Genomic DNA, 16,162 nt, shown 5'->3' on the forward strand with positions numbered 1-16,162 from the left:
AGCAGGAGTAGTTTGAAATCAATTCTCTGAGAGACAGGGAGTCAGTGTAGAGACCTCAGAACTGGACTGATATGATCCACTATCTTGGTCTTAGTGAGGACTCTGAGAGACAGGGAGCCAGTGTAGAGACCTCAGAACTGGACTGATATGATCCACTATCTTGGAATAGTGAGGACTCTAGCAACAGCGTTCTGAATCAGCTGCAGCTGTCTGATAAATTTTTTAGGAAGACCAGTAAAGACGCCGTTACAGTAGTCAAGTCGGCTGAAGATAAATGCATGGACTAGTTTTTCCAAATCCTGCTGAGACATCAGTCCTCTAATTCTTGCTATATTCTTCAGGTGATAGAAGGCTGTCTTTGTAATTGTCTTAATATGGCTGTTAAAGCTCAGGTCAGAGTCCATGACTACACCTAGGTTTCTGGCTTGGTCCGAGCTTTTTAACATCACAGATTGTAGGTGAGCACTAACCTTTAATCTTTTTTTTTTGGCTCCAAAAACTACGACCTCAGTTTTGTCTTTGTTCAGCTAAAGAAAATTCTGGCACATCCAATTATTGACTTGTTCAATGAACTCACTCAGTGCTTGTATTGGACTGTAGTCTCCTGGTGATAGAGTTATGTCAATTTGTGTGTCGTCTGCATAGTTATGGTAATTTATTTTGTTGTTATCAAAAATCTGAGCCAGTGAGAGCATGTAGATGTTAAACAAAAGAGGCCCCAAGATGGAGCCTTGGGGAACTCCGCATGTGATTTTGTTCAGCTCAGATTTGCAATTACCTATAGACAAAAATAAGTCCCTGTCTTTTAGGTAGGATTTAAACCAGCTGAGTGCTATGCCAGAAATACCCACCCAGTTTTCCAGTCAGTCTAGTAATATATGATGGTCAACCGTGTCGAAAGCAGCACTGAGATCCAGTATAACTGAAACTGAAATTCTACCACTGTCTGTGTTCAATCGGATGTCATTGAAGACCTTAACAAGAGCAGTCTCAGTGCTGTGGTGAGGTCGAAAACCTGACTGGAAGACATCAAAAGAGTTGTTTAGTGCCAGAAAGCTATGTAATTGTTGAAAAACAGTTTTTTCAATTATTTTAGACAAGAATGGAAGATTTGATATCGGTCTGTAATTATTTACTACTGATGAGTCCAGATTGTTCTTTTTGAGGAGCTGTTTGATGACGGCACTTTTCAGGGCCTGTGGGAAGACTCCTGAAACAAGAGATGCATTAACAATCTGTAAAAGCTCTGAGACCATACAATCTTTTTTGAAAAGGCCTGTTGGCAGAATGTCAAGGCAGCATGAGGAGGATTTTAGATGTTGTATGATTTCCTCCAGGTATGTCTGATTTATTGGATAAAATTGTGTCATGTTAGGTTTAAGTGGACGCAGGGGCAACAAACATCCTGTATCTGCTAAGGAGGAAGTGACTGCTTGTCTGAGTTTGTGATTTTTTCTGTGAAAAAGGAAGCAAATTCATTGCAGGCCCTGGTGGATAAAAGTTCAGAGGCTACTGACACAGGAGGGTTTGTTAGCCTGTCGACAGTAGCAAACAGGGCACGTGCATTATTATTGTTTTTGGTGATGATGTCAGAGAAGAAGGACCGCCTTGCATTTCTCAGTTCTGAATTATAAATGCAAAGTCTCTCTTTATAGATGTCATAATGAACTTGTAGATTTGTTTCCCGCCACTGGCGTTCAGCTTTTCGACATTCTCTTTTTTCATTTCTTACTAACATGGCATTTCTCCATGGAGATTTTTTCTTACCGGAGACAATCTTCACCGTGGTGGGTGCAATGCTATCAATAACATTTGTAATTTTAGAATTGAAATTATCTACAAGCTCATTGACAGAGGTCCAGGGGAGGGTGGGTGTGTTAGAGAAAGCCTGAACAAATTGATCACTGGTATTTTCAGTGATATACCTTTTTGTGATTACCTCTGTCTGATCATTTCTGTGCACAGGAAGAGTACTCTCAAAGAATACACAGCAATGATCAGACAGAGCAACATCCATCACTACAACCTTGGAAATGTACAGGCCCTTTGATATGATTAAGTCCAAAGTGTGTCCCCTATTGTGTGTGAGCTCCGTCACATGCTGGGTAAGTCCATAGTTATCATAGTTTTAGCACATTTCAATGGAATTGCAACAGATTTGGGTCCATGTTTACTTCCTGTCAGCTGATGTTATTCACATACACTGCAACAGGAAATAAACTGGGACACATTTAGAATGTTTACGTTTACAACTGTGTAATGGTCAAAATATTGTATATTTGTGACATCACAAAATGGACAGAAATCCTGACGGCTTGTTTCAAAAGCTCAGTTTCTGAATACGGGCTGTGTGTATTTCTCTGTGGATTAAGCGTTTCGATACTTTCACAGTATTTATATAGAAGTTAAACCTGCTTTATAATATAAAAGCCATGAAAATGTCCCTTTTTATAATATGGGACCTTTAAGTAAGATTTTGAATGCAGGACTTTTACATGTAACCGAGTATTTTTGCACAGTGGTTTTATACTTTTACTTGAGTAAAAATACTTGTTATTTTTCCTATAAAAACCTAGGAATGAAAATGGCTGTAATAACAAGACTACAACGTTCAAACTAAATACGTTTCTGGGCTTTTTTAAATCATTTGTATTGCTGTAGCACTTCCACTGAATTCAAACAGTCTCCATCAACCACTTCTGTTGTGATGAGTTGATTTCTAATCTCTGGTTTGAGGCTTTAAACGTCTCTCTGGCCTCCTGCTCCACACCATCAGTAATGTGTTTTAATGAGCTCTTCTCTTCGAGCTCCAGCACTAACTTCCCTTAACCGAGTCTCTCTCTTCCCTCCAGCTCCCGCAGAGCTGCTGAACGACTCCAGCTCCACCGCTCCGCCGCTCCACTTATCAACCTCCATCTGCCCTCGGCCATATTGACTTAACCGTCCCACCACATTCAACAGTTTCCCCCCCAGAAGGGAACAGAGAGCGTTCACCCACAGCGGATATAAATCACAACAGGAGACGTCAAGCTAGTTTAAAATACTATTATTATTATTTATGGTACTTTTTTCCTCACTTGTGTTTTTGAAGTTACACAATTTGTAATGCATTTTACAAAAAGAAGTTCTGTAATAAATCAAAATTACATAAGAAAACATGAACAGAAGAAATATACTCTCAACAATGAACTTTCTCTCCTTTCTTGTCAAGTCAATAACTTTCCAGTCGGTTTAGAAAATGGCTGTTATAGTACAAGAATACACGTAACATGTACAAAACACAACATGTATGTGTTTGGTATTAAAACAGCAGGAACTATCTGAGAACAAAATGTGGAAAAGAGCAAAAACCAAGAGTGAAACTGTAACTTTTAATCAACTTTAAGCTGCAGATTTGCTTCATCAACAGTTACGTAGTTAAATGGTAAAGTGTGCCTGTTTTTTTGCTTAACTTCAGTCTACCTTTCAACAGCCAAAATATACACATTCCCTCCTCCAAGTCCCTCCCATCTCTTGTTGAGCTGCAGTTTTTTTTTTCTTTTTTTTTTTTTCTGTATTTGATTTACTCAGAGCTGAAACCGGTTAAAGCTCGGGAGACTTTGGCAACATCACTAATCACAAGACATCGAGGCAGCTAAGAGGAGAAATTCAATTCACAAACTGTGAAAAACAGAGTTTTGGCACTTTAAACTACAAACAAAATTACTCAAGTTTAAAGGAATAGTTTGACATTTTGGGAAAAACACTTTTTTGCTCTCTTGCAGAGAGTTAGATGAGAAGATCAACACAACTCTCATATATGTGTGTTAAATATGAAGCGTCCGGTTAGCTTAGCTTAGCACAAAGACTGGAAACAGAGGGAAACAGTTAGCCTACATGTACCATCGCCTCTAAATCTCACCAATAACACCTTATATGTCTCGTTTGTTTAATTCAGCCAAAAAAGTGTATAAAACGACGATAGGCTGGCTAGCATGATATAGCATGTTAATGAATGAGCTTTAGAGGTGCTGGTAGGACGTATGTAGATTTGGTTACATTTGGACAATGCCAGGCTAGCTGTTTCCCCGTTTCCTGTCTTTATGCTAAGCTACGCAGACAAGCCTTATACTTAACGTACAAACCATAGACCGTATATAACAATAGACGACATGACAGCTGTCCAAAAGTGAAGCCACAACATCTGGATTGCCCCCTGGTGGCTGGCTGCAGTATAAATCATAAGTCCCCTCCATGTTAGCGGATGGGACATGGGCCAAACTAAAAAGTCAAAGTACATGTCAAATACATTTTTCACAAAGATGGTTTCTGTCATTTTAGGTAGTTCTTATAATGTGTTAATTTTTCTGACAAGTTTGGTTTTAATTAGTTATTTGATTCTATAAAAAGGGGGCGGGACGTCATGATTGACAGCTGCTCTGAGTGAAGTAGTCGCAGCCGGAGGCTCGAGGAGATGTAACTTTAAAGGTCTTATTGATAACATTTTTTATGTAGATGAACATTTTAAAAATAATACATCAACAGAGCTTTTAGAAATGTGTCAAATAAAAGTATGGCTTCTTCTGAAAAAAAATATTATGACTGTGAATGAATCATTTCAAAAATGTTAGCGGGTCCAAAATGAATGTTTTATTTATCTCTGTGAGACATCTGATGTTTGGTTTCCACCTCTAACAAGGCTTGTGAGCCAATAGTTAAACGATGTTGGTATCACGGGTTATCTCTGGGTAGTCAGTTAGAGTGGAAATGCTGAGACTGATGGTAAATGTCTGGCAACGACTTGTTGTGAAGTAAATGCAATGAACGGGGAGAGAGAATGCGACATCTAGTGGCTGAATGTTATCAATAGCACCTTTAACTTTCCATAACCGTCACCAGTCTGTGTAGTTATAGAGATTAAATGGTTAGTTATTGTGTCCAAACAGCTACCGTGGTGCTAACGTAGCAGCTAGGTGAATCACGCCAGCAAGCTGCGGCCGTGCTCAGCTCTCGATTGGCTTGGGTGGTTGTGTGGGCAGGACCTCGATACCGCGGCTCCACCTCCGATCACTACTGCACAGACTCTGGCTCCAAATGACGTCAAAATCTCAAGATGGCAGCTCCCGTATCCGGGATATTTTGGCTTCACTTCTGTACAGTGGGAGGAAGTGGAGACGCGTCGTCCATCTTTATATCGCCTACAGTCTACGGTACAAACATGAGAGTGGTTTGAATCTTCTCATCGAACTCTAAACAAGATAATAAGTAAATATTAAATGTCATCTGGGGCAAAAAAAACTTCAAATGTTTGAACAAGCTAACGACAAAATCTGCAACTCTGGTTTCGAGACAAACTCAAAATATACAGTAAACGTTGACTCTTCCCGGTCTTCTCGTTCATCTTTTACAACCAATTTTTTACAACCGATTCCAGTCGTTCCAAAAAAAATATCACTATATACACATGGTATACATTATAAACACAAGTGTCTTCTGTACATAACAGTTATCACGTGACAGTCGGCGGAGTCTCAAACCCCACACAGTAAAACATGTTACAGTAACGGGAGTACAGAGTGATATGATGCTATTATGGGAGATAATACAGTATATTATGTCGTGCTGAATGCAGCTGTCAGCCAGCAACAAAACGTGAATACAAAACAATGTCAGTTAATAACGCTGCATCTCAGACTTTAGTGTGAACATAAAGTCTCCTTCGATTCTCTGAACCAGGAGATTTAAATACAAAAGAAAACACGCAAACAGCAGCGTCTCAGTGACACATTCATCAAGAGAAAATGTCTTTGGCAACGTAGTGTTAGAAGAAGAATAAGTGTAGTGTTTTACAGTACATGTAGAATGTGAAGCAGACGGTGTCATAAAAGTGGGTGAAATTTGGGAAAAACATCCTTTTTCCTTCTCTGTTCACAAACCATCAACACGCTCTGGGCTCTCTCATCACAAGGTGTTGATATGTTTCTGGTCTTGTATTTTAATACGTGTCTGGTTCACTGTTTCTGTGAGTCCCTGCTCAACTTTCTTTTTCTTCTTTGTCTTTTCTTCCTGCGCTGCAGCACTAAAGTCCAGTTTATCTGGTTGATGAAAAACACCCAGAGCTGTTATAGCTGTTGGTTTAGTCTTCTGGATCTACGTCTAGCCCTTAAAGGACTAGTTTGACATTTTGGATGGCTACATATGAAGCTATACAGCTGGGAGACAGTTAGCATAGCTTAGCATAAAGCCTCCCCCAGTAAAACAAGATATAACATGTTAAAACGGTTTTAGAGGTGCTAGACACGAGAGTGGTGTTGATCTTTTCACAAATGTCAAACTAGTCCTTTAAGAGAAGACTTTTATAAATACTGCATGTTTAAATCTTCCTCTTTGTTCCTTCTCCTGCTTCTTCTTCTTCATCTCTTTTCCTTCAGTAATATCCGTATCCCATCGACATTCCCATCCCGATCCCGATCCCGATCCCCAGCCCCAGCCCCAGGCTCTCCCTCAGCCCCCTCAGCTGCTCCTCTCCCAGCCGGGTCTTGTCCTCCAGCTGCCTCTGCTCCACCAGCAGCGCTGCCTTCATCTTCACAAAGTGGCTACGACGTGAAAAACACAACAAGACATTTATTACCTTTATATTTATAGTATTTTGTGAATTTTAATATGTTTTATTTATGTCATCCTGTCCGGTGCAACTATGAGCTCGCCACTGTCAGTTATAACAATGTTTGTTAGGAACTGAGGCGGCTGCTGCAGCCGCTGCTGTCAGCCCTTTCTTTCTACATAGAGTTTGCCTTACATAATGGCCATTTCATTTCCTGCTTTCATTTCAAAATAAATGCCCTCAAAAGGTTTTTCTATGGACAGAATTACTTCATTTGTTAACACAAGGCTTTTATTCTGAAATATGTGCTGAATAGTGTTGTAGAACATGCAGTGACTTGGAGAGCTCCATGAATGAATATAGTACGGAGTTTTAATGTGGATTATTACTATTATTTAAAAATTACCACACGTTTCTTAACCTTTCTCTGTCTAAAATAAAGAGAAATGATATTTATAATGAAATGAAATGGCCATTAAAAGGCAAACACTATATAGAAAGAAAGGGCTGACAGCAGCAGCTGCAGCAGCAGAAACGTAGCAGACAAGCAGCTGAAATGCAGCTAGTGTGAACACCAGACGCGTGAATCACGCAGTCACCACATCACGCAGCCGCCACGCGCTCCTGACGATCCTGGTGTGTACATTTTTTTTGGATTTTCTAAATTTTGTAGCCAAAAAAGCCCATGCTGTTGTGTTTATGTCTCTGTGGTACAGTAGTGAGTCTGTATAAGCTTTAGAGGCCGTTCATATGGTCATCCTTTTATCCAAGATGCTTAGGAGGTTGCGCTCCTGCCGTTACTAAGCAACCAAAATGATGATAATGAAGTAGCAGTAATTTAGTAGCTTTACTGCTCGACCTTTCAACCGGATATTGTGACGTCCTCGGACAATACAATTAAAATAGTCGGTGTGGCGGCTGGTAAAGCTCTGGGTAGCCCTGCACTAAAATTATGAACTTTTCCTCCGTAGATTGACATTTACAGAAGAAAGGAAAGATATCTGTCCGCTGTGATTGGTGGTTCCTTGTCACATGACATGTGGTGCACCCTGCAGCGTTCCAGAACTATCTTTATCTCGGGGCGCAGCCATCACACCCTGAAAGATAAGCGTCATGGTGCATTCAACAGATCTGCGACGGAGGGCGTCTCAACGCTTTCCATTCATTTCCTATGGAAATCAGGAGAAGCAGTTGCCCAGTGCATGATGGGAGCGTTGCTGCTTGGTGGATTGTTTAGATGGAATAATAGAAAGTTTACGAGCAGGCCGCCATGTTTCCCGTTTGAAAACGGCGAGCAGCAAACCAGGGATCAATCAGGTTGATAGGGTACGTCACCACTTGAACGGCCAGTTGAGTGGAGCAGCGCGTACTCTAGTGTCCTCGCCGGACCGGCTGGACATGCAGCGCCACTCTCGCTTTTTCCACATTGACAACAATGTAGACGCGCAACAATTTGAGGGCACAAAAAAGGCTGCATGTGAACGGCCCCTTCCCCATTCCTTTATCCAAAAACACAACTATAAAAGACACAAATGCTCAAACGCATCAAATCTTTTCCTTCATTAAAAATATATTTACAAAAGCAAGCACACATCCAGACGATGAATATTAGATACAGAAGAGCATGTGGAAGAAATAGACCCGTACATATATTTAACTAGCCCTGGTGTACTCGGAGACGGTGGATGGTTTGTGTCGTACCTGTAGTCTCGGTGCTGCTCGGGGGAGAGGCAGCGGGCCAGCACCCGGCTGACGGCCTGCTCTCTGCGATCCACGTGGTCCTTCAGGTCCTGAGCCTCTGACAGCTGCCTCATGAGCTGACGCTTCTTCTCCAGCAGGGGGAGCTACAGGGCAACGGTTACAGAGAGACAACAGGGGATGAGCCGGGACTATGTTTAGTACATGTAGCTATTTATTTATAGATCCTGGAACATCTTAACTTTCAGTCCCTCCCATCATTTATCATCCTTCTCTATACTTCTTGTTGCCCTTTAAACCTGAATCTTGAGGAGGAAACCGCTTAAATTGTAACTCCTTAAAGTTACAATTTAACACCATTTTCTATCAAAACATGGGACCAAATGTACCGAGTAGTAGCAGTTTAAAGACGTCATGCTGCCCCCACAGTCTCTGAATATGATGCTAAAGTTCAGTTTGAGTATACTGTCATTTAAACACCCACTTTGTGCATTTAAAAGCTACCGGCAGTTCTCTGCTCACCCTCTCGTGGTGCTCCGTCTCAGGGTCCAGTGTATCCAGCGTGGTCTCCACTCTCAGCAGCCTCCCGGACAGCGACAGCAGCAGGCTCACCACCTTGTCCAGGTCGCCGATGAACATGCGGAACTTGTCCACCTCGTTGGGCTTACACACCGCCACCACCATGCTCTCCACCTGAGGATAGACACGCACAGCTGGAGGATGACTGAAGTCCTTTAACATCGGGTGTCTTTCTTTGCTGTCAGTCCCTCCATGTTAAAAATGTGGTTGGATTTGGTGCATAAGATAAGAAGGTAAAACTGTGAGATAATAAATACATAAATATTAAACCGTGTCTACTTTCTCTTGATGGAACACTTTGATGTATAAATCAATGTGCAATAATAATGCAAAAGTCAAATAAGTAAGTAGGTGAGTGAAAGAGTGAAATGAATGCATTAAAGCTGAAGTGATTCACTGACAAAAGATTTAACAGCAAGAACAGTCCAAAAAATGCCAAAAGTTCACAGCTACCAGCTTCTAAAGTGTAAATACTTGCTGGTTTTCTCTTCTGTGATAATAAATAGGGATGCACCGATACCGATACCGGTATCGGCTATCGGGTCGGATACTGTGCTCATGTACTCGTACTCGCAAAACGGCTCCAATACAACTTGTAGCGTGATGTTAACCTCTCATCACCATCTTTCAGGTTCTATCGCACACGCTCACGCTGCACCTTCCCGACGGTGTGGGTGAGACGGGCCGGTGGTGCGCCCGACCCCGTGGGGCCGGGATCTCACCTCAGCCGGCGCAAGCCGGCCCTCACTTTCATTGCGCTACGGGGTTTTGCTGGCACCCTCTGACTCGCGCGTGCGTTAGACTCCTTGATCCGTGTTTCAAGACGGGCATCCAGTGCATCCAGTACATGAATGTAGAGCTGCAACGATTAATCGTTTCGTTAACTATTAAATTAATCTCCAACTATTTTGATAATGGATTAATCGGTTTGAGTCATTTTTTAAGAAATAAAAGTCCAAATTCTCTGATTGCAGCTTCTTAAATGTGAATATTTTCTGGTTTCCTTCCTCTATGACAGTAAACTGAATATCTTTAGACATTTGAGGACATCATCTTGGGCTTTGGGAAACACTGATCCACATTTTTCACCATTTTCTGACATTTAATAAACCAAACAAACAATCGATTAATCCAGAAAATAATCGACAATGTAAATCATTTGTAGTTGCTACATCACTGAGCAAGAAAGTAACTCCATTTAACAAAAGTTTGTTTTATCAAACAAACATTCACCCATTTCAGTTCCTAAAATGTGAAGATTGCTGCTGTTCTCTGTTTTATATCAATGTAAACTGAATATTTAAACAACATCAAAACATCACCTTTGACTCACCAAGCCAACAGGAAGTCAGCCATTTTGAATTAACAATGTGTAATATTATCATTATGGTGATTTTTTTTACCATTTCCAGGCTCTGTACTTTAACGAACTCCTAGAGATTTAACCCGATTTACTTCTTAATTTGGTCGGTACAATCTGAAGACCTTTATGATGAAAAGTTAATAAAAGCTTGAGTTTTTATGGAACTATGTTGCCGTGGCGTGGCGTGGCGGCAAAAAAGCGCCTTTTGCCATAAAACAGGAAGTTGTTGTAACTTCAGCGTATATTGTCCAATTTGCTTCAAATCTCTCGTGAATAAGAGTCCCGGCCTGAGGACATCCACATGCACATTTTGACTCAGTCATAGCGCCACAACGTCACCTCTGACTCACCAGACTTGAGATGGGCATTCTTTATTTCTGACATTTTATAGATTAAACGGTGAATGGAGAAAATAATCAACTGGTTTATCTGTAATAAAACAAGAATTAATTCCAGCTCCAATGAAGTACTCTAATAAAGTTCTTAGAAATACGATAAATGAGACGTTATTTGAATCCCTAAGTGAGCGTGTTTCAGTTCACCACATCTAGTATTGGGAGGAACAATGTGACGAGTAAGAGCCAGAGGAGATGAGAGAATAAGAGGATGAAGTTGGTCCCACCTCGTCTCCCAGCTGTGCGTTGGCTCTGATGTCCTCCTGCAGTCCCCTCTGAGCTTCTCTCAACACTCCCAGCTTCTTACGGAGGCTCTCCATCAGCTGTTTCTGCACCACAGACGGAGGAACTGTTGAGTTAAATACTCAAAAACACTGCTTGTACAACACTCGCAGCTCAGCAGCGAGACGGTAGCCGCAGGTGTTACCTTGTAGGTCAGCTCGTCGTCCTCGTCCCTCTCTCTGTTATCGGTGAAGTCCTTCATCTGGGACAGCAGCTGAGCTTTGGCTGCCGACGTGCTGTAATAGGACGAACAGCTGGAGCTCGCACCGGACCGCCTGACGGGGAGAGAGAGTTGATTTAATTTACAGTACGCAGAGATAAAAACACACAGAGGCCGAGCGATAAAACAGACACACGCTCGTAAAACACAGTGATTAGGAAAGTCCATAAATAAGAAGAGCAATCAGTTATGTGGGATAAGTGAGGCAGAAGGAAAACAAAGGGGGCATATGGAAAACGTCTCAGCTCCAAACAAGTGAATAAAGCAACAGAAAGAAGATGAAACTGCAGTTTACAGAGCAGGTGACACCAGAGAAAGACAAAGATGTGTAAAAATAAGAATCTACTTTTTACCCAGGGTTTGTTGTAACATCATAAAATAACACAGATTAAGATTAAAAATTAAAACATGTTTCGTTTTAAACATTTGAAGAGATTTGTCAGGTACCTTCCACTATCACTAACACATCGACTGAAACTAAACTGCTTTCACCGTTTACAGTTCAACTGACATTTAAAGGGACTGTTTGTAAGAATCAGAAATGTCTTGTTAACAGCTTCACCTGTGGCCGTTAAGTCAACTAAAGTCATCATCCTGTTGCTCGCGCTTGTGTTCGCTCTACATAGACATGATCGATCATCACTCAACACAGTGAGGAGACACACGTCAGCTAAAAGCACAATATCACTCTATATTTCAGTTGCTTGGCAGTAATGTTAGCTGACCAGACGAAGGTCTCTCCATGAATCAATGTTGATCCTAGTGTTGGCTTTTCCCGCCTCAGCCTCCCGACCGCGGCCGGAGGGAACAGGGAGACACCGGAGTTTTGGTCGGAGACGATAACGTTTCTCTCTGCTGAGCCCCGTCACTTCACAAGACACGGGAAACCTCTGTTGGTCTGGAGGAGCTGCAGCAGTTATTTCTGCACAAACGTCCACTGAACATTCACTAGATATTCTCAGAGCTAAACTAACTCTTCTGCAGTGTGGAGTGAGCAGCATGCATGTGAGAGTGGAGCGGCCAACACTGTTTAACAGACGGGCTTCACTAGATACAATCAAGAGGTTTTGGTGCTTCACTGTAGTTTGTGTTGGAGTCTGAGTCTGAACAGCGTAGACACACACAAGCGCGCATGGGACACCGACCCGGATTGATTTACACGTGTAAGTAGTTACAAACAGTCCCTTTAAAGGACCATTATGTAATATATTTACTGTAATAAATCCTAAAATGACCATGATATGAATTGAAATACTGGCTTCTCGAACAGCAATGCTACAGCCAGTATGTCTTCCATTCCGGTGCTGAACGTCTGTTTTTGTTTTGGCCAGTGTGATCCCGAGTGACAGGTGGGTGCCGTACCAGGTTGCTAGCTGCTAGCTGCCTGCTCTGCTGCGTCACCCAATGATCCACCTCTTTACCCATTTTTGGATTAGTGGGGAGTCAGGCTGTGTCGTCACTGCCAAGATGGCGACGGCCGGAGCCACCCACTTTGAGCTTCACCACCGCTCTTCAGAAACCTGTGGGTGACGTCATGGAGACTACGTCCATAGTTTATACAGTCTATGGTGTCATCACTGTGGATGAAGCGCTCTGCAGCTTCCTGCCACTGCTTTTCTCCCAGAGCAAAATGCTAAATGTCTCTTTTGATAGTAAAGGTTGCTGACCCCAGATCTAAACTCTCTAGGACCTGTTTTCTTTCTGTCAACAGTTACCCATATGGCATCTGTGTTGGCAGAAACTAACCATTTGTGAAGGTAACAGTGAGAGCAGATAGAAAGCTGGCTGCAGTGAGGAGCTCTGGGGAGGTTGTGGGAAACAGGGAATGAGCTTAGTAACGGGACAGTTCGGTGTTGTACAGATCAAATGGTCTGTGTAATTAACACACACACACAGAAACACACATTCACATCTCTCTCGTTACCTATCCAAGCTGTCGGCGTTGTGCTCGGTGGTTTGGTAGGCCCCTCTCCAGCTCTCCCTGCTCTGGGGGAAGAGCTCCTCCAGGCTCAGCCTCTCTCCGCTGCTCTCCCCGGCCTCCAGCTCCTCCTCCAGGGAGCTGCTCTCCGCCCTCGTCCTGCCCGACGGCGAGGCCTCGGCGGAGTCCGGTAAGGTGTCGATGTCCGTCTCCAGCACCGTAACCGGCAGGGCGAAGCACGGGAGCTCGCTGTTGATCGGCTCGTCCCCCCCCGGGAGCCCGTCGTCCTCCTGGAAGTCATCGATGTCTGTTTCCATGGGGATGTCCAGGTCTGCGTCCAGGCTGTGTGCCGGACTCGGGCTGAGGGTCGTCTCCGATTCGGTTCCTGGTTCGAGGATCTTCTGGGGCTCGATGCTCTGAAAGCCTCTGTTCATACGAAGCTGCTGCTGCTGCTGTTCGTAGTCAACGGAGAAGTAGGATTCATGAGGTAAAACCCCGCCAACGCCTCCATTTTCTAAGACAGGTGGAAGGGTTGAGTCGCTATGAACTGTGGGAGATGGGGCTCTCTCCCACTCGGCTGCTGGTCTCACGTTGGACTGTTGTTTGTGAGGTTTCACTGTTACTATGTCCTGGTCGGGGCTGACGATCATCTCAGATAAACTGCGGAGACACAGATAAACTTTATTAACACAAACATAAAAAATACGACATCAGTGGTGTGCATGGCTACATGTGCAACAGTAAAACAAAGCATTTTAACTTACTAAAGTTCATCTTTAATATGTACTTTGTGCTGTAGTAAAGCTACAAACATTCATTTTAAGGGCGACGAGTAATTTCAAATAAAACTTTAAAAGGGTCCATCTTTGTTCTTTTCTGGGTTTTTCAAATGGAAACGTCCACTCAGCAGTTAGCTAAAGTAGTGACGTAGGTTAGCACAGTAAGCTAATCAATAAGGTTATGAATAATGTGAACGCTAGCACTAGCGGAGTCAACGCTAGCTGTGCTAAAATTGGAAATAACTGAAAGTGTTTGTTTGGATTTATTTGAAGTGGGGTTGTATGTATACTCCTGTGTTCTGTGAGGTCAAATTACTGTTTTTGTGAATGGAGTCTGGTGGCTTTGAAGAGAGTGTTATAACAGCTTCAGTTCCCCGTCAGAAAGGGCTGTCTGACAGCAAGGTAAAGCGGCTGTGGACGGAAGCAGCAAACAAAAGTATTTTAGCCACCTAAAAAATCAATATCAGTTGTAACGTACGTTATATTTAGAATATTTTCACCACTTTACCGCCAGCCCTTTCCGACAGGGAACTGAAGCCGTTTTACTGCTGTCTTCAGAGCCACCAGACTCCATTCACGAAAACAATAATTTTACGTGGCAAAACACTGGAGTTGCTGGTCTACCGCTGCATCCATCAGTTAGTTAGTTTGTGTTATTGTGTGACTTTCTGATCCAAACTAACGTGACGTCCACACAGCAGTACGTTGTTAAGCTTCCGTGCCAGTACTCCTGTCTGCTTCTCTAAACTGGGAGCACGCCGACCGCCTTCTAAGTCACTGTATGTAACGTTAATACATGTAGGAAAACATTGAGAAGCCCTTGAAGGGAAAATGGCATTTCGTCGCTAAAACATGCGACCAAAATTTGAATGTATGGATTTCAATACATCAGGAACACCACTGGAAAGCTACAGAATGATATAAAAACCTCAAAATAATAATAATAATAATAATAATAACAATAATAATAATAATAATAATAATAACAATAATAATAATGGACACAGCCTTTAAATAACTTATTTTATTTTCCCACAGATGTTTTTGAGGTCTATTCAAATCCTGTCTTTTGAAGATGATTTTTTTTGGATATTTTATTCACTGAGAATCTGAAAATTGAACTTCCAGGTCTCCAGCATGGCTCACAAGGCAGGATTATATTATTATATTATCATTAAATATACCGTAACCACTTCAGAAGAGCGTAGCTGTGGTTGTATGAGTCACTCTATAAACATGAACCATGTGCAGGCCCATTATGTAACAATAGAACTACTATAAATCTTTGAATTTACGGCCCAGCTCACCTGCTCATGCTGCGCTCTGTTGGTGGCGGTGGCGGTGGAGGAAGAGACGATAAAACCTCCACCCTCTCCTGCGGTCCATACGTGCCCCTCAGGTTCCTCTCTTTCTGGGGCGGAGCCACCGGTCTGAAGGCCCTCCTGGAGAACATGGGACTGGGCGGAGCAACGGTAAAGGCCCGGTCCTGAAACTGGACCTGATTCTGATTGGACGGAGCGTGGGAGAAGGGGTGTTCTTGCATTTGTGGGTGATTCTGATTGGACGTGGCGTGGGATAATTCCTGGGTTTGGCTGCAGCTGCATCGCGGGCAGCCCTCGGTCACTTCCTGTCTCTCCGGAGGAAGACTGTAGGACCTCTGTCTGGACGTTTCAGATGGAGGGATGCATGCGGAGGAGTGGGTCGAGTAGTGTCCCTCTGCGGCGTCGAAGGAGGGAGGGATGGCGTGAGGAGAAGAAGAGGTGGAGAACAGGGTGTGGTGAGACGCACGCCTGCGGTGGAACTGCTCCCACTTTGGGGGCGGCGGTCTCGGCGGAGGTGGCGTCTTCTTCCTGTTTGGCCGGACGGCGCCGGCGGTTTCTCTTCCCCTGACGCCGCCTGCTCCTTCCTCCACCTCGCTCAGGGTCTGGCTGGTCCCCACGGAAGTCGACGGCGACCAGCGGTGGCTGCTGTCGAAGCGGAGGTCGTTTTCGGACATGGCTCGCCCTCGGAGTGAGAGAGGAGCCGGCGGGGGAGCAAACGCGTATCCGTTGCGGTCATCGTCGGCCTGTCTGTGGCCCCACCGACCCCGGTGGTGCTGATGATGCTGATTACTGCTCTCTGGAGGTCTGGACTCCCGCCTCCAACTGGAATAGTCCCTGGGATGTGGACATTAGAAGGACAGAGGATTAGAAATGACATTTCTTTGTCAACAAAAGAATACAGAGTAAAGGGGGCACATTAAAGAACATTAAATTAACAGTTTATTCTCATTCTTGATTCCGTTTCTTTCCAAGAGAAAGCAAAAAGCAGTCCTGATAAAATAGTTTTTACAGGAGTCATGAGTG

At 43.3% G+C, this 16,162-nt stretch overlaps 1 protein-coding gene across 4 annotated transcripts in view; it reads right to left on the reverse strand.

Moving 5' to 3' along the window:
* Positions 1 to 3,031: 3,031 nt before the first annotated feature.
* The window catches only part of shroom4 (shroom family member 4), a 108,542-nt gene continuing 95,411 nt past the window's right edge, over positions 3,032 to 16,162 (reverse strand). For all 4 annotated transcript variants that reach the window (XM_074623110.1, XM_074623108.1, XM_074623112.1 and 1 more), the window contains 7 exons: positions 15,125 to 15,973; positions 13,045 to 13,698; positions 11,046 to 11,175; positions 10,846 to 10,947; positions 8,804 to 8,974; positions 8,285 to 8,427; positions 3,032 to 6,575 (listed from right to left, as the gene is read on the reverse strand). In XM_074623110.1, the coding sequence (XP_074479211.1) occupies positions 6,407 to 6,575; positions 8,285 to 8,427; positions 8,804 to 8,974; positions 10,846 to 10,947; positions 11,046 to 11,175; positions 13,045 to 13,698; positions 15,125 to 15,973 (2,218 nt within the window). In that variant the 3' untranslated portion in view covers positions 3,032 to 6,406. The remainder of the gene's footprint in view (positions 6,576 to 8,284; positions 8,428 to 8,803; positions 8,975 to 10,845; positions 10,948 to 11,045; positions 11,176 to 13,044; positions 13,699 to 15,124; positions 15,974 to 16,162) is intronic.

This window comes from Sebastes fasciatus, chromosome 22 (genome assembly GCF_043250625.1).
Source record: "Sebastes fasciatus isolate fSebFas1 chromosome 22, fSebFas1.pri, whole genome shotgun sequence".
In the NCBI taxonomy this organism is placed as follows: Eukaryota; Metazoa; Chordata; class Actinopteri; order Perciformes; family Sebastidae; genus Sebastes; species Sebastes fasciatus.